Here is a 19,308-nt window from a genome sequence, read left to right on the forward strand (position 1 = left end):
AATAGCTGGAAAAACCTTGATGCTTCCTCTCCCTTTTATTTTCCTCCATCCTTTAATTCTCTTTCTTTGATAAACTATTACATTTCAAGAGCCTAGTCTTTAATACTCCTTTTGCAGCTACACAGAGTGCATTAGGAATGATCTACCCATTACCTACCAGAGAAGATTCACAAGCATCAGTTCCAAATGTTCTAAAGCAGTTTACCAGCCACAGACTTTGATGATGAGTGTGGGAGGAAGACAGAGACACACAGAGAAGGGAACACCGTCAGCCTTCCTACACACACTCCCTATTAAGTTGAGTAATCCCCTTAAAGCTATTCAAATGAACCCTTAAAGCCTGATGTAACTGATGTTGCAGGCAGACAGCTAGATAATTCTGACTGTATAAATAACTATGAGAACTGCAGGACTTGACAAAAAAGACTTTCTAATTCCAAGCCTCCTCTCTAACCCTCTTGTCTCTCCACAAGAACAAGAACTTATTCATTATGCAACATCTGCATACTCCTAAAGACGTGCAGCCAGGAGTGGATGAGCTAAAAACAGATGGGAACAAGGAAGCAATGAGTCTGTGAGCAGATTCTGGAACACAGGCTAAGGAAAAGGAAAAGGTTTTTCCTGCACCTGACCAGCAGCTCAGTAGAAGCCAGCATTTCAGAGCTCAGAAATGAGCTTTCAGGTTCTTATTCTTCTAGAAAATTCTCCCCAAAAGTCATGTTCCCAAACACGTCAGGATTAGCAGTCGGTGAGATTTAGAGCAGGTCTGTGCCAAGGACTGGATTTAGATTTGTGGCTACTGTGGCCACTGAACTAAAATAAATGCCAGAGTTAGAAGCAGCAGGGACTAATGATCAAGCTTTTTTGTGTGTAACTAATGCACCCTGCTATCTCATGGCTATTTTTAAGCCTACAGTTAGATTTCAGGCCAGGAAGGGCTAATAAGCCATATTTATTGTGGGACTGGCCACAACTGGCCTTGCTTTGTCCTAACACTTGGAGGAACCTGGCTTTCAATGGCTTGTTAGATGGAAAAATGTTTTACTTTTGCATCTCTTTCACCATTTTATGCATTTTAGAATCAATTAGTGTGAGCACCATGGCAAAAAGGCCACATAAAAATGAAAGGTATTCCATGCAGAATTTGGCTTGCATGCTGTAAGCAGCACAAGGGGTTAAACACTACAGAAAGAGGATTAAAAAGAGATTATATTAACATCTAAACTTTAGTTTACTGTCTAAATCTACAGGTGTTCTGGGAAAAAGCATGCATGATTGATAACTTAATTAAAATGCTTGAAAATGCATCAGAATGAAGCAAGATAGGACCATGCAGTAATGCTCACCATTATTAAACTGCAAGACCCTGCTTTACAATATAGGAAGGCAAAAAAAAAAATCTCTGAAGCACAAGTTAGGCTTTGTTTTTTCTTTTTATATTAAATGTAGAAGTACTACATTTAGTATATGTTATAGTTCATACATGTAGTATGAACTACATTATGTTATATAGTTCATACATGTAGTATGAACAAATGGAAAGAGGATTTTAAAACAGGAAGCACGAGCTAATCTTAAAAAACGCAGTGCTAACATCTCTTTGTAATAATACAAAGGAAGTAACATTACAGGATAGTTCAATATAGAGCTGTAAGCAAGCAATCATCATCCACGACAAAAAAGCTTGCTCAAACAAGTGCTTTGATTTAGAAGAGACCAGGACTCTTCATTTAATGAATTCCTATGTGGTACAGCCATTAACTGCACCTGATGTTTGGAAAGGACAAACAGTGATATGCTCTGGCAGTGTTTTCCTATGGCAGCAGCCAGCGTGCAGTCAGCACCCGTTTCCCCCAAGCCCCTGTGAAACCAGCACAGTCCTGCACCAAGATTCACCTTTCCTATTTCCCTGCAGAGCACCCTCCCCAAAGCTGCACACAGGGTGAGTTTGTAGAGTTTTACTGCCATGTTCTGCAGCAATCCCCGAGGAAAAAGAGGTTAAAGGAATAGCTTGTACAGCAGGCAGTGCAAAGCAGCAGTACAGAGTGCTTTATTGCTGCCTATTCCAGCAAAGCACACACACAAAAAAAATCATGTTTCCCCTGCCCCAGCCCTTCTTCCAAGAAGTGTCAGCCCGATGGATGATCATTGCTGATTCAGTGCCCAGGAGGGCTCCTTTAAAGAAGAAAATTGCTGCAGCATTCACTGTATTCATCAAATATTATTGCTGCTCTCTAGAGGAACAGGAAGATCCATTACCAAAGAAGAAACAGATGCAGTATCACCTCATGGTAGCTGCAGAGATACGTTTCTATTTTAAAGCAATGCCTTCCTTTGGTTGGGACCCAGAAAGGGAAAAAATACATGAGAGAAAGAGAGAGAAAAGAGAGACCTAAGTCAGGCTAGAGAAGAGCAGAGTCTGAGCAGCCTCCATCAGTCTCACTGCAGGAGATTAGGAAGACTGGGAAGTTCAAAAGGAGGAGCAGGCGCTGCAGGAGTGACTCAGCATCCTTCTGCGGCAAAAGGGGAGGATGGCAGCAGCCGCCGCCCTCGCCAGGCTGCCAGCACACGGCAGCAGGACAGACACTGCAGCCACGCCAGACCCCTTCTCATGGAGAGCTGGTCTCCTTCCCGCAAACCTCCCTGCAAAGAACTGCAACAGCCAGAGTTTCCTCCACAGCCACTGCCTCCCCAGAGCATCCACAGGACCCGTTCCCTAGGGGCTGGCTCCAGGGAGAGCACCTTCAAAGCTGTCACGCTCCCACCTTCCCACTGCATCCAGAGACCACCAAGCAATGCTTTTAACTTCCACATCCTACTCACAGGGAGCAGGAGAGCAGCTGATCCCTCTTCCTCTCCTGCACACCCCATCTAATTCTCACACCACAATACACCACTGAGTTTAATTACTGTCATAGGACAGAAAAAGGAAAAAGAAGGGCAAATAGTACTGCATGTCCAGACCCACACAACTGAAGCTGCTCTCCCACATGAAGCGCATATGAAGGTGCACATGGGAAAAGAATCTCACGCTCGGTGTGCAAGGGTAGAGAAGTTGACCCCTCTCATGCTGACCAGAGTGGGAAACTGGGCTCTTCCCATTCCCACTGCGGAAATGCGCCCAGTCCCTGCAGTCTGGCCTTGGTGGGGAGATGTGCTTGGTGCCCGCAACCACCCCCCTGTAAGTTAGTGCCTGGCAAAGGCCGTAAGGAAGCGAGGGAGAAGAGACCTGCGGCTGGTACAAAGCCCCCTCTTGCTCATGTTCTGCTAGGTTTGTCTTGATTTCCTATCTGTTCCCATCTTCCCTTTCTATTCCTTATTTAACACCTTCCTCTTGAGTGTTGTTGATTTGGGGAGGGGGATAAATAGACATTTTGTACTCCCCAAACACCTTCCCTGGGAGAAAACAGTGCTGATCCCAAGGATACATACCCCAATCACCTGCTTTTGTTGCATCATTTTTAGCTACTTGGGGAGTTTTATGTAGTATAAACCACAACCATTAGCTCTTGGGGTGAGATCTGGAGGTGATAAGGCCACTGAAAGCTTGCTAACTATATGAAAGCTGGGGCACAGCAGGCACTGCTGCTAACGGGAAAGGGGAAGCTTGCTCTTCCCAATGCTTTTCTTGCTTGCAGCAGTTAGGCTCCTGGCCAAAGGGAGCCTGGGACATGGTAGCTCCTCCTTAATGCGGGACTCTCTTCCTCTCTCCCTCCCTCCCTTCTCCTCTCTCTTTGAAAGTTGGTGCAGTGTTGAACTTTTGCCAGAAACTGGACCTGCTGCAGAAGCAGCAGCTTCCCAGAGGGAGGAGGGAAGAGGCAGACTGAAGGGAAGAGGCAGACTGAGTAATGCTTTCTCTAAGCTCCTCTTGACAGCAGCTAGTCAGACAATGCCTTCTCCCTCTTCTTTCCCTCTCTGCTTATAGCAAGCTTCTTATCAATCCATAAATTCCCACTACAGAGAACACAAGTAGGGTAGGACCCCACTGCAGGGTCCTACCATCACATCCCTGCAGTGACACGCAGAGGACACTGCCAAAGGCTGACGCAAGAGAGTTTGCTTCTCCTTTTCCATTTGCAAAAGGTCAGATCCCTCTCTACCATGTCCCATCCCTCCCTAAGGATGCACAGAGAAGCTTGTTTAAGCTTTTCCCTTGGGCTGCACCTGCCTCTGTTGCTATCCCTGACGCACCAGTCCTAGGCCTTTATTAGACCTCATGCAGGCAGATTCCACCTCCTTCCCTGAAAAGTCCAGAAAAAACAAGTTTCTGCTCCCTTTCTGCCTTCCCTGGTCCCCCTAAACTGCAGCTCCGTGGGGTACATCCCGGCAGGAGGCGCTGGAGGAGTACACGGAGCACCCGGGAACTGCAAACCCCGATTAACCCTTCCTGCAGCCTTCTTGCCCTGCATTTCTCAGTCCACTGCAGACTGTCATGAGGCATGGCAAGCCTCCTGAAGGAGTAATTTAGGTCAGATTATATGGATAGTAACTCTGCCCCTCAAGGCGAGCCCTAGATGCAGTTGTACAGTCTTGGCCAGCCTGAATGAAATCTGCAGTGAGTGTTTTTTAGCTCTGAACACAGCAGCATCAAACCTCGGGGGACATTGAACTCAATAGGCTGCCTCCTGTCTCGCTCATCAGGCTGCACTACGATGAGAAATAACTCCTCCCTTCTTCCTTCCTCCCCCTCAGCTACCCCACACATACACACTTGGAGGAGGCAGCCTCAAAATCACCCCTCTGACTTGCTGTGCCTACAAATAAAGTCACTTGCTTCCTCCTGGCTGTGCAGTGCTGCAGCAGCAGCTGTTTGCAGGGCTGCAAGTGGCAGAATGGCTTCTCTGCAGCAGAATGTGCAGGCTCGTAGCATCTAACCACCTTCCTGAACATCTGATCTTCACATTTACTGGTCTTATTCCACACTTCAGATGTTACCAGATTTAATGGTCATATCAGTTACAGGAACAACCCAGGTTGTGCCACTTCTCCTTTGCTCCAATCAGTGGAAACAAGAGCACTGCCATGCTCACAAATGGCTTCAATAAATACACCAGGAGTATCCCAGCCTTACACAGAGTCACACAAGTACATATCAGAGCTTGTACAAATGTCTTCACTGAAATCTTTTAAAGCATATTCCTCCTTATGATGATAAACACTTTCTTAACTGATCCAGAAGTGCTACTTCTGTGCTTTATTTTTATGGATATTGCCACACATCGTAGAGCCAGTCTGCTCGATAGAGCGTGTAAATTCAGAGAGAGAGCCTGCTCTTAAGCACTTGCAATGTAATTAGGCAAGAATCATCTGGAAAGGAAAAATGTTACCTGAAGTCTGAGGCGTTGAAGCTGCTGCTTTCCAGAGCAGAGAAGCTGCAAATGCATTTCAAGAGTAGTGCTTGACTTGCCCAAGATTACACAAAGCACAAAGACTTCCTTAAATCTGGTTACGACCATTCTTGGTCTGTGTCTATGAGCTGTGCTTAGATCTAGTTTTCTTATTATATGAGGACTTTTTAGTCCAGGAGCATAAAGGAAGCATCTCCCAACAATACAACAAATATTTGTGCACTCAGGATTATCCCTTTAAATAGAAATGAGCAGATAATTCCCCATACAATTTCTGAGGTACCACTGAAAGATGCAATACTCTCTCCTTACTGTTACAGTATGCGGTGCAGTAACACAAAGAGGTTAACAGTGTTTTATCCTGTGGTTTTATCCTTTACCAATTGAAAATTTTCAGGAATTCCAGTTTAAAGAACAGAACTGGAAGAGATAATCTTGTCTGGATTTGTAATGCATGAACTGATACAAGTGTAGCAAATCAAACTGCCAGAAAAACCTCCTGATTTGATGATTTAGTGAATTACATACTTGAGAACCCTCTGCTACAACCTCTTGTCTTCTGCTTATATATATATATATCCATATACCAGGACATGTAACCATTACGCTGATGTGCCGTAGGTCGAAGAGCGCTCTCAGCTTTCCCAAATGCCATCTCATCTGCAGGCAGACACAAACCAGGAGGCAGTGAGAACTCTCCACTGCAAAACAAATGGCTTTTACACTGCTGCCCAGCTGGATTGTTCTGTAGTGCAGGCAGCTGCACTGAAAGGTGGAACACGACCTTTCATGTTTGGCTTCAGTACCTGAAATATGCTTATTATAGCTTCACAAACATCCTCTTATGGATTCCATCAGCAGAAGCAGAAAAATGAGGGATAAAAGGATGTATCTGGCTACCTCATCTTTCCTAATCCCCTGTCTACTCAGAGTGCTTTATCCTACCTCATAATAAATGGCCAGGTTATTCTCCTTGAAAAGCAGTTAATATCATTTCTAGTCCGTTCTGATGGCCATGTTTGTGAATCAGCAGACCCTTGAAGATTTATCTTTTTTTTTTTTTACTGTGGAGGTTTAGAAACTGCTCTCCTTGCAGCTACTGCAGGAACTTCATTCATCCCAATAGCAATGGACAGCTAGGTAAAACCAAATGATCTCCCACACCTCTGCTGCTTAATTACTGGGGCCAGTGTAAGCACACATGTCATCATTTCCGCTGTCAGACAGGAAGCAGACAACCACTTAGAAGGTAACACTTAAAACCATCTGCTCAGGAGCCCCAACACCCCTTTGAGACTCTGGAGTAACTAAAATAAATGACTGAGTAGCTTTTGGCAATGCCAAGTAAGGAGACTGAGGCTGGTTAGTTATAGAGGCTAAGTGCTTCTGAAGTTATTTCAACAATTCATTTATTTTATACAAAAGCCAAATTCATGCTGCAAGTTTCTAACCTGAGGGCTTTTAAAGTGTCGAAGATAGTGACAACACAACTGCTGAATATTGAAACTGGAAGTTCTTAAGGTCTAGATCTCCAGAAAAACATAGGCTCCAAACTCCTTTTAGTATCACTTAAGTACAGAGGAAACATTCCCTGGGAATAGGATTAGCCAGAGGGTACTATTGTGAAAAGAGTTCATGAATGCGCATTTAACAAACAAGAAAAATATGATTATGATGATTAAGCCAACTGAATCCGTACAGATTTATTCCTGTAAACATTTTGCAAATGTACAGAAGATACAAACTAAATGTCTGGAACTGCTGAATTTAATTCACCATTGAAGCTTTTACCACTAGTCACAGCAAGGGCTAAAAGCTTATCATCAAGATAGCAGAAGTTTTAAAAGATTATGATAGATCCTGACCTACCTAAGCCTTGCCTCCTGTTGTGAGGATCATGGAATGTAAAGACACAAGGCACTGCACCTGCACAGGGCTCTCCAGCACACGTCTCTTATTCTCACTAACAGCAAACCAGAGACTATTCCCAGGATGAGTTGATTCTCCCACATTATGGGACTAACTATATTTTAGGCTTCAGAATCCTAGAAGGTGATGGCTGTCACATAACATCACAGCTGTTCAGATGGAGTAAAATAAGATAAAAGCCTGGGAACTCGTCAAAACTCCAAACCCTGAAATTCAATCTTTTTATTACTCAGCAATGAAAGACCACAAGATCTGCCCATGACTCAAAGTTTCAGGGTGCCAGTTATGAGCAAATCCCACTCAGATAGAAAAAAGAAAACCAATAGCAGTTTTAATGGAAGCAAATATTCCCATTTCCCTCCAAAACCCTGCACAAATAAGAACAAACAGCAGCTTCTCATCTGCCCTTATTAATAGAATCAAGAAAACACTTGAACCCTCACAGCTAACAGAGGCCATGAGAGCCTCTCAATCAAGCTGCAGAATTTATAATTTATAATACAAATAAAAAGCCATTTTCTCTCTAGGAGGAGTCGTGCCAGAGATAAAACCCCTGCTGACCTCTGCAAGTGTTTCAATTAAACTACATTAGCATAAAACCAGAGCAATGGGCTGCATTTCATATTCTATCCCATATCTGCATAAATCCTTGACATCAACCTTAACAACCCAATATAATACCAAGAACCTGATGCATGGGAGAAGATCTGATGTAGGAAATGAGGTGCACTGGCTGCAGAAGTTTAGTAATTTTTATTCATGTACTGCAGAGCTGAGCAGCTTCAACTGCTGTGAAACTGCACCAGGCACCTCCCTGCAGTACAACGCTCAGACAGTTTTACTGCTCACTCTTCTTCTGTGTTTGATGAGCAGCAGTACGTGCCAGGTTATTAAATAATGGGATGCTGCTATCTTGCTAAGAAATACTTACACATATGCATAGGGGAAGATTATCCACATACTCCGAGGTAGAGGGAGCTTTGTTTACACCCCACATAAATTTTCTTGCTGCATATGCGGCAAGGAGAAAGGTTTAGAGAAGAATTGTGTTATAGGGAAAGTGTTCCTCAAGTATTCACCTGGATTTTGAGATCAAAGGAAGAACACATCCTGATCAGCAGGAATTCAGACTGCTTAAGCTCCCTGCAGCTCACAGATAAAAGATCTCTGCCTTTTACTTGCGCAGGCAGTCCACAAATAAATAGTCTTTTTGACCCACATTTTATCTTTATTGCCATTCATACTGGAAAACTTGTGGAAGGAAATAGAGTCTCCAACTGCATTATGAGCCTACCATATGCTCTCAACTGTACTGTAAATGCAGTCTCCTCTCTTCTACCTTCCGCATCACCAGCAGAACTAACTTCAGCTGGCACAGCCAATATATGGTCAGCAAAAATGAGAAAATATTCACACTCCTTGCCTCTGGATATTGCTGCAGATATGAGTATTCAACTTCAAACATATGAGAGATATTAAATTCCTCTTATTATTATCATCTGGAGTTGCTCAAGCACCTGTTTTACAGCATAGAGCCCTCAAACAAAACTACATATACATAGTCATGTTCACTGAGTGTTTAAAACTTGGCAGGAGTCACAGAGCTGGTTTCCCGGAGCAACTCTTTGGGGCACACCACCACTTAGGGTTCACTTTGTCTTTGTTTCTTAAATGTTCATGTAGTTCACTGTACAGATGAGAATGTGTAAGGTCTTTCCACTGCTTAACATGCACATGTATAGACCATAAGTAGAAGCCACCAGGGAAACAAAGATTTGTAAGCATACACATTCAGCTGCCCCTACAGACAGAGACACATGCATGACACAAGGCATGGAACTCATCTTTTTCTGTATAGAACACAGACATCGATTCTACTGCCTGCTTCCAAGCCTGGCACATTACTGCTATGGGATACCCTCACATATGCCTATCAGTTGGCTCTATGATGTACCGTAAGAGTCCATCCACTGATTCCAATCTTGCACAGTCCAGCATAAACTGGATGTTACAACCAGTAAGATTGATGAGTTAATACTAATACAGAATAAGAACTGTGTTCTGTAACTCACCAAATCATGTGAGGGGGGAGAAAGGAATCTGTTGCAATTCCTCAAAACCTGATTCAGCTGCGAACTGTCACAATCATTCTTGGATATTTTATGGTATCATCAAATACCACTTTTCAGGTGGTAGTATTAAGACAGTCAAGATCATTCACAAGGAGACAACAAAGATGAAGCTCAGATGACCAGGTAGCCTTAAGTGGCAGGACTTCAGTGAAGCCTACAGCCCCGTGCCAACTAACACCAAGCTTCTGATGTGGCCCTTGGTCTCGAGTCTAACCACTTACTTCTGATGTTGGCAATAAGACTTTGCACATGAGTAAATGGTCTCTTTCACAGGCTGAGCAGAGTGGGCTTTTTCAAACCACCAGCATTGCAGCTGGCAAGGTAGGGGAGTTGTAGCTGTCCAAGAACCTTTTTGTTGATGTTTAATTGCTGGAATCAAACAGAAGCAACACATCTATTAAATTGATTCTGGGAGTTCAGAACTAACCCTTGAAAATCCAAGGAGGAATCTGCCATCAGATTGTGTGGCCTCATTTGGAGTCCTGATCCAAAGAGTAAACAAAGCTAATGAATCTTCTAATTAAGCATTCATTGATAGAGCTCAGATGAAAGAAGTGCCTGGCTGCTTCCTCGGGCTCTTGTAATCAAGAGAGAGCAAACTCAAAGTGAGCAAATTAATGTTACTGTGCACAGCAAAACAGAATTGGTGTAAGCAACAACAAAATAATGAAAGCTGCTCGGGCACTTACTGTATATGGCATAAACAAAGCAAATATCTGCTCAAAAGAAATAAATTAAACTTATTTGCATTTCTTATGTGTCTTCCAGATACCGTATTTCAGTCCTTTATGACAAAATTCCACATGGGCTTTGACCATTCATGTTAGTTTTGTCTCCTATTAAAAGGGCTGTTTGGAATATAGGAAGCAGACTTCCTAAAATATAAGATTCATTCCGGTCCATAAAAGAAAAACACAGCAGGATTAAGAGAATCTAAGTAGGACAGAGGATTTTCATCTGCGCATTTCCATTCGACTCAGATTCTGATATAACTTTAGATATATATGTAAGATCTGTGTTTCTAACTTCAGGAAAAGGGAAAAAAAAATGGACCCATCATTCCTGCTCATGACTTTCAAGATATTCCCCTGACAGTACTAGTAACAGCCAACAGCAATTTTCAAGTGTGTTCAGCATAAGGTCAAAACTGAAAAACAGCCCAGATAGATGTAGAAATTCTGGTACGCATGAGAATAAACCCCAGAGAAAGTTCCTTGGTATTCCCTCCCCTCCCAGAAGTTTTAAAGAAAGCAGCAGCTACAAACACAGGAAGCATTGGAGGGCAACTTCAAATCTCAAACCAGAGTTTTCTCAGATGTAGCTCCCAGGGGGTTGAGGAAGAATTCTCTTTTTCAGTCCTTGCAACACACCAGAGACTGCAGCTTCGTACCTCGGAAAGATCCATAAGAGAACCTATGAGGACAGCCAGGCATGCTCTACTGCATCCTCATAGCACTGAATACCAGCACAAAGTGTTAGCTGCTACCACGGGCCTGTTCCAGCTCTCCCCTTTCTCCTTCAGAACTGCACTGATCAATCTTCTCAATAAAAATCAATCAATCCATACCACATGGTGACACCGAATGCAGTATGTTCATTTTTGAATTTGCAGTAAATTTATTAACAGTTACAGAACACTGGGAAAGGAAATTGCTTAATCATGCTTTACTATGTATAGTACCTCTCAGCTGCCTGTTCTGTGAGTGTAGGGACCATGCACAGTTCAGCTCTTACCATTTCATTTTATATCTTGTATAAAAAATAGGATGTTGCACAACACATCAGAGCTATGCAACACTTTCAACAGGAGGAGTGCCTGATTCCCCACTCTGAATAGCTGTGCCCTCATGGAGTAGAAGCAACTAAAATGAAAAAGTAGAAACAATGCTTTTGCTTTTCTGACTTAGGACTGTTCAATTTCTGTGCAAGTTCAAACTAAGCAGGCTCAGCTCTTTCTACGCTGCTGAAATAAGACCAGGAGCAGACAATGCAGATTTCATTCTGCCAGCCACCTCAAACCCCAAACGTACCTGTTTGTTACACTTTCTGCTGGGGAAACAGTCTTTGATTTAAAAGCAGAAAGGCAAACCCCACTAGACTTCAATGCAGCATAGGGGAATGTTCACTGACTCTGGTTGCATCCAAGTAACTTCTTGGTGCTCAATCAGGCACAGGGTTAAACCTAAACTCCTCCTTGAGAAAATGCCACTTGCAGACTGAGTACATGTTAATGACACAGTATGCAGCAGAGGAAAATGTACAAACAGGAATGTATTGACATGCAGTGGATTGCTTTTGCTTATGCAGCAGTAGCACAGCTGCCATTTTATCACATCACTACAGTTACTTCTCTATCATTCATCCTGATAATTTGCATTATTTAGGTCAGCCAACCTAGGGGAGGCTTTCAAGGTCTGAACCTGGACTTAGGATTCTTCCACCTTAAGTTTGTGTTACATGAAATCATGATACTCACTCCAAACTAAAACAGCAAGAGAGCAGCTTTGGCTTTAGCAGATAGACAGGTACATACTACTAAGGTGCTGGGTGACTCAGCTCATCTCTAGTGACTGCCTGCCTGCTTTTTTCAATGCATCTTGAATAAAGATGAGACAAATGGCACAGGCCATTTCATTCTAGTTGGAAGCCTGCATTTACCCTGTTCACTACTAGTTCAATGATTTTTCTAGCAATAACTTATCAAGGAGCTAGATTATATTCTGCATTATAGCACTACCCTGTACCTGGAAATACAAGCTCCTGAAGTAGGATACCTTCAGTAGTAGCTTTCTTTTCCTTATAGTAACAAAGCTTCATCCTTACCTCTGAGTCACACTGAAACTCAAGATTGAAGGGCTGTCTGCAGACACACTTTCCCATCTTCCTGGCACACACTGCTCTCCTCTCTAAAACAATATGAGAAAGAATATTAACAGCCTGCAATTACAAAGCTTATTTTCCTGGGACATGAAGCACAGTTGTTTTTAGAAGCTCAAGTATATTCATTTATTAATACATGGCATAATAAATGATACCATTAAGTCTCATGCTCAAGTTGAACGTAGGAGAGATTAGCATCAATCCAATGGCATGAAACAAGGAATGCCAATTTGCAATCGTTGAGTTTCCCAGAAAAATTTGTGTTTAGAAGCTCACTGAATCTCTGACCAAGCCCACTGTGAATCTTGTCATCTGCTATGATGTCTATATTGCTACAAAAATGAGCTCTTTTGAGCCAAAGTCAAAACCAATCTCCTCTGAAATAAAAACATATTAGCACATAAAACCATACCTGTGCTGCTGCACTTTGCATATTCAACATCTGAATAATGGATCTCTGTTCTAACACACATGAATACAACTGCTACTGAAATTCAAATCACAAATGTTGAATACAATTTGGAGTAGAAGCCTCATTTGCAGTGCTTGTAAGCGGGGAGCAATTCCATTGATCTGCATAGGGACATTTGAGATTTGCAAAATGAAATCTCTCATCAGCTCTACTGTGATACAGTGACATGAGCTCTGTACCAGCTCTTTGTACAGCTCATTCCACCTAGCATGAGCTCAGATGAAAAGACACTGCAGCTTTGTACCTCTGATAGGCCACTGCCCTTCACAGCTTAATACCCCTCAAGTAGCCCGAAACCTATGAAATGATACCACACAACAGGCAGCGTTCTGCCTGAGATTACTACAAGACAGAAGGAAACATAACTAACCCAACCCTGCTCTACCTGTAGATGACTGGTATTAAGCAAACACCTCTTTGTGCCAGAAATACTTAAGTACCATTGCAGTTACTAACAAGCACACAGATTAATTTACGTGTATTTCTAAGTCTTTCCCCTTTCTTTAAGAAATAACTAAGCATTTCTATGGTACCTCTTAATAAACACCCATCAACCCACACCTACATTTATTCCTTCCTCAAAAAAACTTTGAGTTTGGTTTGCAATACATTTGCCCTTCTGACTCTGACAATTTATCATTGCCTTTTTCAGCATCCAGTGAAGTCCGTGCTCCCATATTCCTAGCTTGCTTCTGGTAAACCTCTACTACATACATACTGTTTTATTTTAATCAACCAGTGGCTAATAATCAGCATCAGAGGTAGCTGCAACACAGCTGCCTCATTTTAACCTGTGTATTAGCCAGATTAGGTAAGGATAAATATTCAGTCCCTATGGTCCAAGTCTCAGTCAGATTTGCCTCTAGAAAAACTCAAGGACCAGACAAAGCAAAGCTAGATAACTAGATATTAATGTATTTTACTAGGACTGCAAACAACACCCCATACTTGTTTCTTCATTCATGCAATTACCTGGTTATTAGGAGCCACTTGCAAGACCATATGATGAGAAGAGCAGCAGCTCAAAGAACATACATGCCTTGCAAAAACTGCAAACTGAAGGAGAAAAACACTATTTACACGTCTTGTCTCTGGGTTTTGAGGTGCAGCAAGGGCTGCACCCAGCTTCCCTAAGGCACAAGGCCTCCCTACCAGCCCTTCCCCAACATGGGGTTTGCAATAAGCTCCTCAGGCCTTTTGCAAAGGTGCTTTATGAGTGAAAATACAAGGACAGAGGGGTGTTACACACAGCCCTAGCAGGTTTGGGGGGTTGGAGAGAAGCCAGAGGGGGTCCCTGAAGTAGACCTGAGGCTGGCCCCACCGGGGCCTGAGGCAGACCCGCGGAAGACCTGAGGCAGATACGAGGCGGGCCCACCCCGCAGCATCCTAACCAGCAGCACAAACCAACCCCACCTCATCCGTCGGTGAGGCGCGGCGCGGAGCCGAGCGGGCCGTACCTCAGCGCGCCGCCGCTCCTTCCCGCCCCGGCCCCGCCCGGCAGCTGCGCCCGCCCGCCTTTCCCGCCCATAAATACCGGCGGTCGGGCGGCGCCGGTCCGCAGAGCAGCTGCTAGCCCCCCGCAGTTATGACCTCGTACGGCTACGACCCGTTCTTCCCCTCTTACAAGCGCCGGTATGCCGAGGCCCCGCGGCTCCATGTCTCGGCAATGCGCAGCAGCGGCGGGTACAGCTCGGCGCGTTCGGCGTACTCCAGCCTGTCGGCGCCCGTGTCCTCGGTGTCGGTGCGCCGCAGCTATGCCACCTCCAGCGCCTCGGGCTCCCTCCTGCACTCTGTGGACAGCCTCGACCTCAGCCAGGTAGCGGCCATCAGCAACGACCTCAAGTCGATCCGCAGCCAGGAGCGGGCACAGCTGCAGGACCTCAACGACCGCTTCGCCTGCTTCATCGAGCGGGTGCATGAGCTGGAGCAGCAGAACAAGGTGCTGGAGGCGGAGCTGCTGGTGCTGCGGCAGAAGCACGCCGAACCCTCCCGTTTCCGTGCCCTCTACGAGCAAGAGATCCGGGAGCTGCGTTTGGCCGCCGAGGAGGCGACGAGCGAGAAGCAGGCGCTGCAGGGCGAGCGGGAGAGCCTGGAGGAGACACTGCGCGGGCTGCAGGCGCGCTACGAAGAGGAGGTGCTGAGCCGGGAGGACGCGGAGGCGCGGCTGCTGGAGGTGCGGAAGGGCGCGGACGAGGCGGCGCTGGCGCGGGCGGAGCTGGAGAAGCGGGTGGACAGCTTGCTGGACGAGCTGGCCTTCCTCAAGAAGGTGCATGAGGAAGAGCTGGCGGAGCTGCAGGCGCAGATCCAGTACGCGCACCTCTCCGTGGAGATGGATGTGTCGGCCAAACCCGATCTCTCCGCCGCCCTGCGCGACATCCGCGCCCAGTACGAGAAGCTGGCGGCTCGCAACATGCAGAACGCCGAGGAGTGGTTCCGCAGCCGCTTCACCGTCCTCAGCGAGAGCGCTGCCAAGAACACGGACGCCGTCCGCGCCGCCAAGGACGAGGTCTCGGAGAGCCGCCGCCTGCTCAAAGCCAAGACGCTGGAGATCGAGGCCACCCGCGGCATGAACGAGGCGCTGGAGAAGCAACTGCAGGAGCTGGAAGAGAAGCAGAGCGCTGACATCTCTGCCTTGCAGGTGGGGGGCCCGGCTCGGCGGGGAGGGGGGGCCCTGGGGTCACTCCGGAAGGTGGCATTGCTTCCAGCTCACACAGTAGCTGTACTACGTATCGAAGCTGTAAAGTGTTATAAAACTGTGATGCAAAACGCCACAGAACTATAGTGCATGATATATCGTTAGCTATATATCATTAAAGCCTGACTCTGTCACTATAGAAAAGATATCTGTAAGCCAGAAGTAGAAAAAGCACATAGAGGCTAAAATGGAAATAAAGCAATATGCAAATTTCATGCATGCGTTTGTCCTCAAGACAGCAGAAAACTGGGCTCTTAACATTAAATAGCAATAGAATAACAGGTTGTAGATACAGGGATGGGAAAACCCTGCCGGGGAAGGTGGGATTTGGTAAGTGGTGCCTCTTTGGCTGAGGGTGGAGTTGAAGGTGTTTTCTGACTGCTAGAGCAAGATGAAGCTAATAGGATTGGAGGAATTCCTTGCACAGTATTAGACATGGAAAAATGCCAATGTTGTTGCTTCCAACAGGATACAATCAACAAATTGGAGAATGAGTTGAGAACCACCAAGAGTGAAATGGCTCGGTACTTGAAGGAATATCAAGATCTGCTCAATGTGAAAATGGCCCTGGACATCGAAATTGCTGCATATAGGTATGATGGGGATAGTGTGTTAAGTCAGAACATGGATCAGGTTCCCATTCTCTCTTTGGGAGAACTCATTCTGTTTATCATTCCTGCAGCAGAAATGTTCCCAGATAGATGTCAGAGTTTAATCAGGTCTTCTCCATTGCCTTGCTATTGGAAGAAGCAGAACTTAAGAGATAAAATATTTGCTTAAAGCAAAATGTTCAGTGTAGCAAGCTTCAGTGGGTATGATAGTAGGAGTTCTCTGTGCATATACATACATATCTCTGCAATATAATATCAGTTCTTCATCTTTACAAATAAAAATACCTGATTCATACTTACAGTGAAGAGATTTTCTCAGTGGAACTTGACACAGGTGGCTGTGTTCTCAGTATTGAAAATCCATTACATGCTTTTAAGAAGGGGCTTTGTTTCTAACTCGAAGCAATCTCCTGCAAAGCAGATGTTTTACAGCAGAATTGCAGCTAAACAGCTGCAGTGTTGTGTCCCAGATACTGTTAGCAATGGCAAATGCCAAAAAAGAGTTTCTATGAATGCCACAAGGGGGAATATTGAGAAAGTGGCTATAAACCTTGTCTAATAGCTGAACGTAGCATCGAATTTAGATCTGCATTGTTCACTGCAACCCTACATGTTACTAAAGCACACCTCTAACTTCACCTGCGATGGGAACCAAATCCTAGAGGTTGTGTTCTCATCATTTCTTCTAACAAGAAGTATTAACTCACGAGCAGTGCACACCTCAGACTTTTAAAGGATTCCAAGAAGGTAGGGTACTGTTGCCACATAGTTATTCATTATGGGCTACTTCTTTTCACTCATAAATAAGCAGTCTCAAGGGCTTGTGCTGCTCAAAGCATCATAGTATCTTAGTCCGTGTCTGAGTACTGCTCCAGCATAATGAAGTGATTTCTACCTGCTTTTTCCTGCTAGGAAACTTCTGGAAGGTGAAGAGACCTGGCTCAGTTTCACTAGTGTGGGAAGCATCACCAGTGGCTACACCCAGACTGCCCCCACTTTTGGCAGGTCTGCCTACAGCGGCCTCCAGTCCAGCTCCTATTTGATGACAACCCGTTCGTTTCCCACATACTACTCCAGTCATGTCCAGGAAGAGCAGATAGAAATAGAGGAAACAGTTGAGGCCGCTAAAGCAGGAGAAGCCAAGGCAGCCCCTGCAGAAGAAGGTGAGGAGGAAGAGAAAGAGGAAGGTGAGGAAGAAGCAGGAGGTGAAGAGGCTGAAGAAGAGGAGGAAGGTATTTATAGTTATTTTCAAATCCCTCTTTCATGCTTCACCCTGCTCATACGGGGTAAAACCCAGAAATACTGATGAAGTCTAACAATTAGATCACTCTCACTGTCTGCTCACATGAACAAAGGGTTGTGGGATTCAGCACAAAGATGTAGGCAGGAAAGCTTGAATATTGAATGTAAGATAAGGTAAACGTTCACTGTCAGACAGGTTATAGGACTGATTATACTCCCTTGGAAATCACTGGGTGTTTTTTCCATTCAGGTTTCTAAAACCAACAGCATGTAATGTTATGGCAGCAAACAGTACTTAGCTAATACAGACATCCTCAAAAAGAAGGGGCAAGGACATACTGAGCTGAATACAAATTCCCAGAAAGTATCCTGTGATAACAGGAATGTCAGCTGGTATCTGTGGATGTGACTGTTGGGTTCAGGGGATAGCAATAGCTGTTGGTTGAGATCTAGGTAGTTTTCTTGTTCAATCAAAGTATATAATGCTTCCTTGCTGCCCCAAACTCACATTTTTAAAGAAAATGTAACAGGAATGTTATCCAGTGTTGCTTTTCCTAACTTCGCAGGATTTAAGCTCCACATCTGAAATGCATTGGTTGCCATTGAACTACTTGAGTTTATTAACGTAAAGATTAATGATAATGAAATGATAGCTAAAGAGCCAGTTGGAGGCCAGTGGCAAGATTCTTTTTCTAAGTCTCTGGATAAGGCTTAAAGCAATGAGTCCACAGTCAGTATTTTTCAAGGCCATGATTTTGAAAAGGCCTAGAAAGTGTTTGACTCTCTCTAAAATAGAGGGTAAGTTGGTTGTGTAGTTTTGTTCTCCCTTGCAAGTCCCAGACAAATGTCCCTGCTTTCATGCAAAACGAGTTGCCAGCCCCATCGTGTTTAGCTGTGCCCAGATGTATGGGGTTTAAGGGTGCAAGTATGCTGGCTCCCATTGAATTAGGATTAGGAATGGTACGTAGATGTGAAAAATGTCTCTGTCTTTCAAAGGTGCTAAGGAAGAATCTGAAGAAGCCAAAGAGGGTGAGGAAGAGGAAGAAGGGGAAGAAACAGCAGCTGAAGAAGGGGAGGAGTCTCAGGAAACTGCTGAGGAAACTGGTGAGGAGGAGAAGGAAGAGAAGGAAGAGAAAGCAGCAGCAGGAAAAGAAGAGAGTGAAGTGAAGAAGAAGGCTTGATTTTTGGGCATTCTAGCTTTCTCATCAGGTCAACAGAATAAATGATGATGGACTGAGCTAATATTGCAGTCTCACATATTTAATTCAGTGACCACTGAGGTTAAAAGTTAATGATCTATGATGTTTCTCTGTGCAGAGTATCAGTATGCTTGCAGAGCACCCACTGGCTTGCTCCCTGAATGCCGCATGGTCTTCACGTATGAATTCAGGGGTTGTGTCTTTCTTGGGTGATTCAGAACCTTAAAATTTAAAATGGGGGGAAAAAAATAAGTCATGGGAATGAAAGTTACCTTTAACTAGCATTTAAAATAACTATGGAAACCTTGGGTGGGTAAAATAATGGAGGCTTCAATAAGTATGTGCAATAAAGCTAGTCAATAAAGTTACAGAAATGCTTACACGGATTCCTTGTATGTGTTGTGTCACTGATGCATTTAAAAGGTTGGTGATGTATTGCACTCATCTTTCAAGCCTGTGTAACAGGGTATGGGATAGTGGTTTCTGTCTCACTGATGTGTTTGGGGGGAGTAATACAGGGACAAAATTTCTTGGTGGGGCTGTAAAATTTCACAAGGAAATGTTAAAATAATAGATACACTGGTGTTGGAAGTGCTGTGATTTTTGTGATGGGTGTCACTGAGCTGTGGTGTGGGCACAAGCTCTTCTTTGCCTGTGGAGAAAAGGAGAAATTTCAACAAACCAATTCAGAAGCAAAATGCAAACATGGCTTTAAACATTGGTAGGAAGCTGTTCAATGGAAGAATGACTGAGGATGTAGCTGAGACTTGGGGCAATGTCTAAGAATATAAAGGAGCTGT

General features: G+C 44.4%; 2 protein-coding genes across 2 annotated transcripts in view; one reads left to right on the top strand and one right to left on the bottom strand.

The window, feature by feature from the left end:
- The window catches only part of DOCK5 (dedicator of cytokinesis 5), a 115,720-nt gene extending 101,328 nt beyond the window's left edge, over nucleotides 1-14,392 (bottom strand). Inside the window, exons 1-2 of the mRNA XM_030509919.1 lie at nucleotides 14,296-14,392; nucleotides 12,233-12,315 (exon numbers count right to left, since the gene is read on the bottom strand). The gene's annotated coding sequence lies outside the window, so the exon portion shown is untranslated. The remainder of the gene's footprint in view (nucleotides 1-12,232; nucleotides 12,316-14,295) is intronic.
- NEFL (neurofilament light) lies at nucleotides 14,242-18,894 on the top strand. Its single transcript, XM_030509922.1, has 4 exons — nucleotides 14,242-15,399; nucleotides 15,925-16,049; nucleotides 16,980-17,299; nucleotides 18,306-18,894. The coding sequence occupies exons 1-4, from the start codon at nucleotides 14,347-14,349 to the stop codon at nucleotides 18,488-18,490; spliced, it is 1,683 nt and encodes a 560-aa protein (XP_030365782.1). The 5' UTR covers nucleotides 14,242-14,346; the 3' UTR covers nucleotides 18,491-18,894.
- Nucleotides 18,895-19,308: the final 414 nt, after the last annotated feature.

Source organism: Strigops habroptila, chromosome 21, assembly GCF_004027225.2.
Source record: "Strigops habroptila isolate Jane chromosome 21, bStrHab1.2.pri, whole genome shotgun sequence".
NCBI lineage: Eukaryota > Metazoa > Chordata > Aves > Psittaciformes > Psittacidae > Strigops > Strigops habroptila.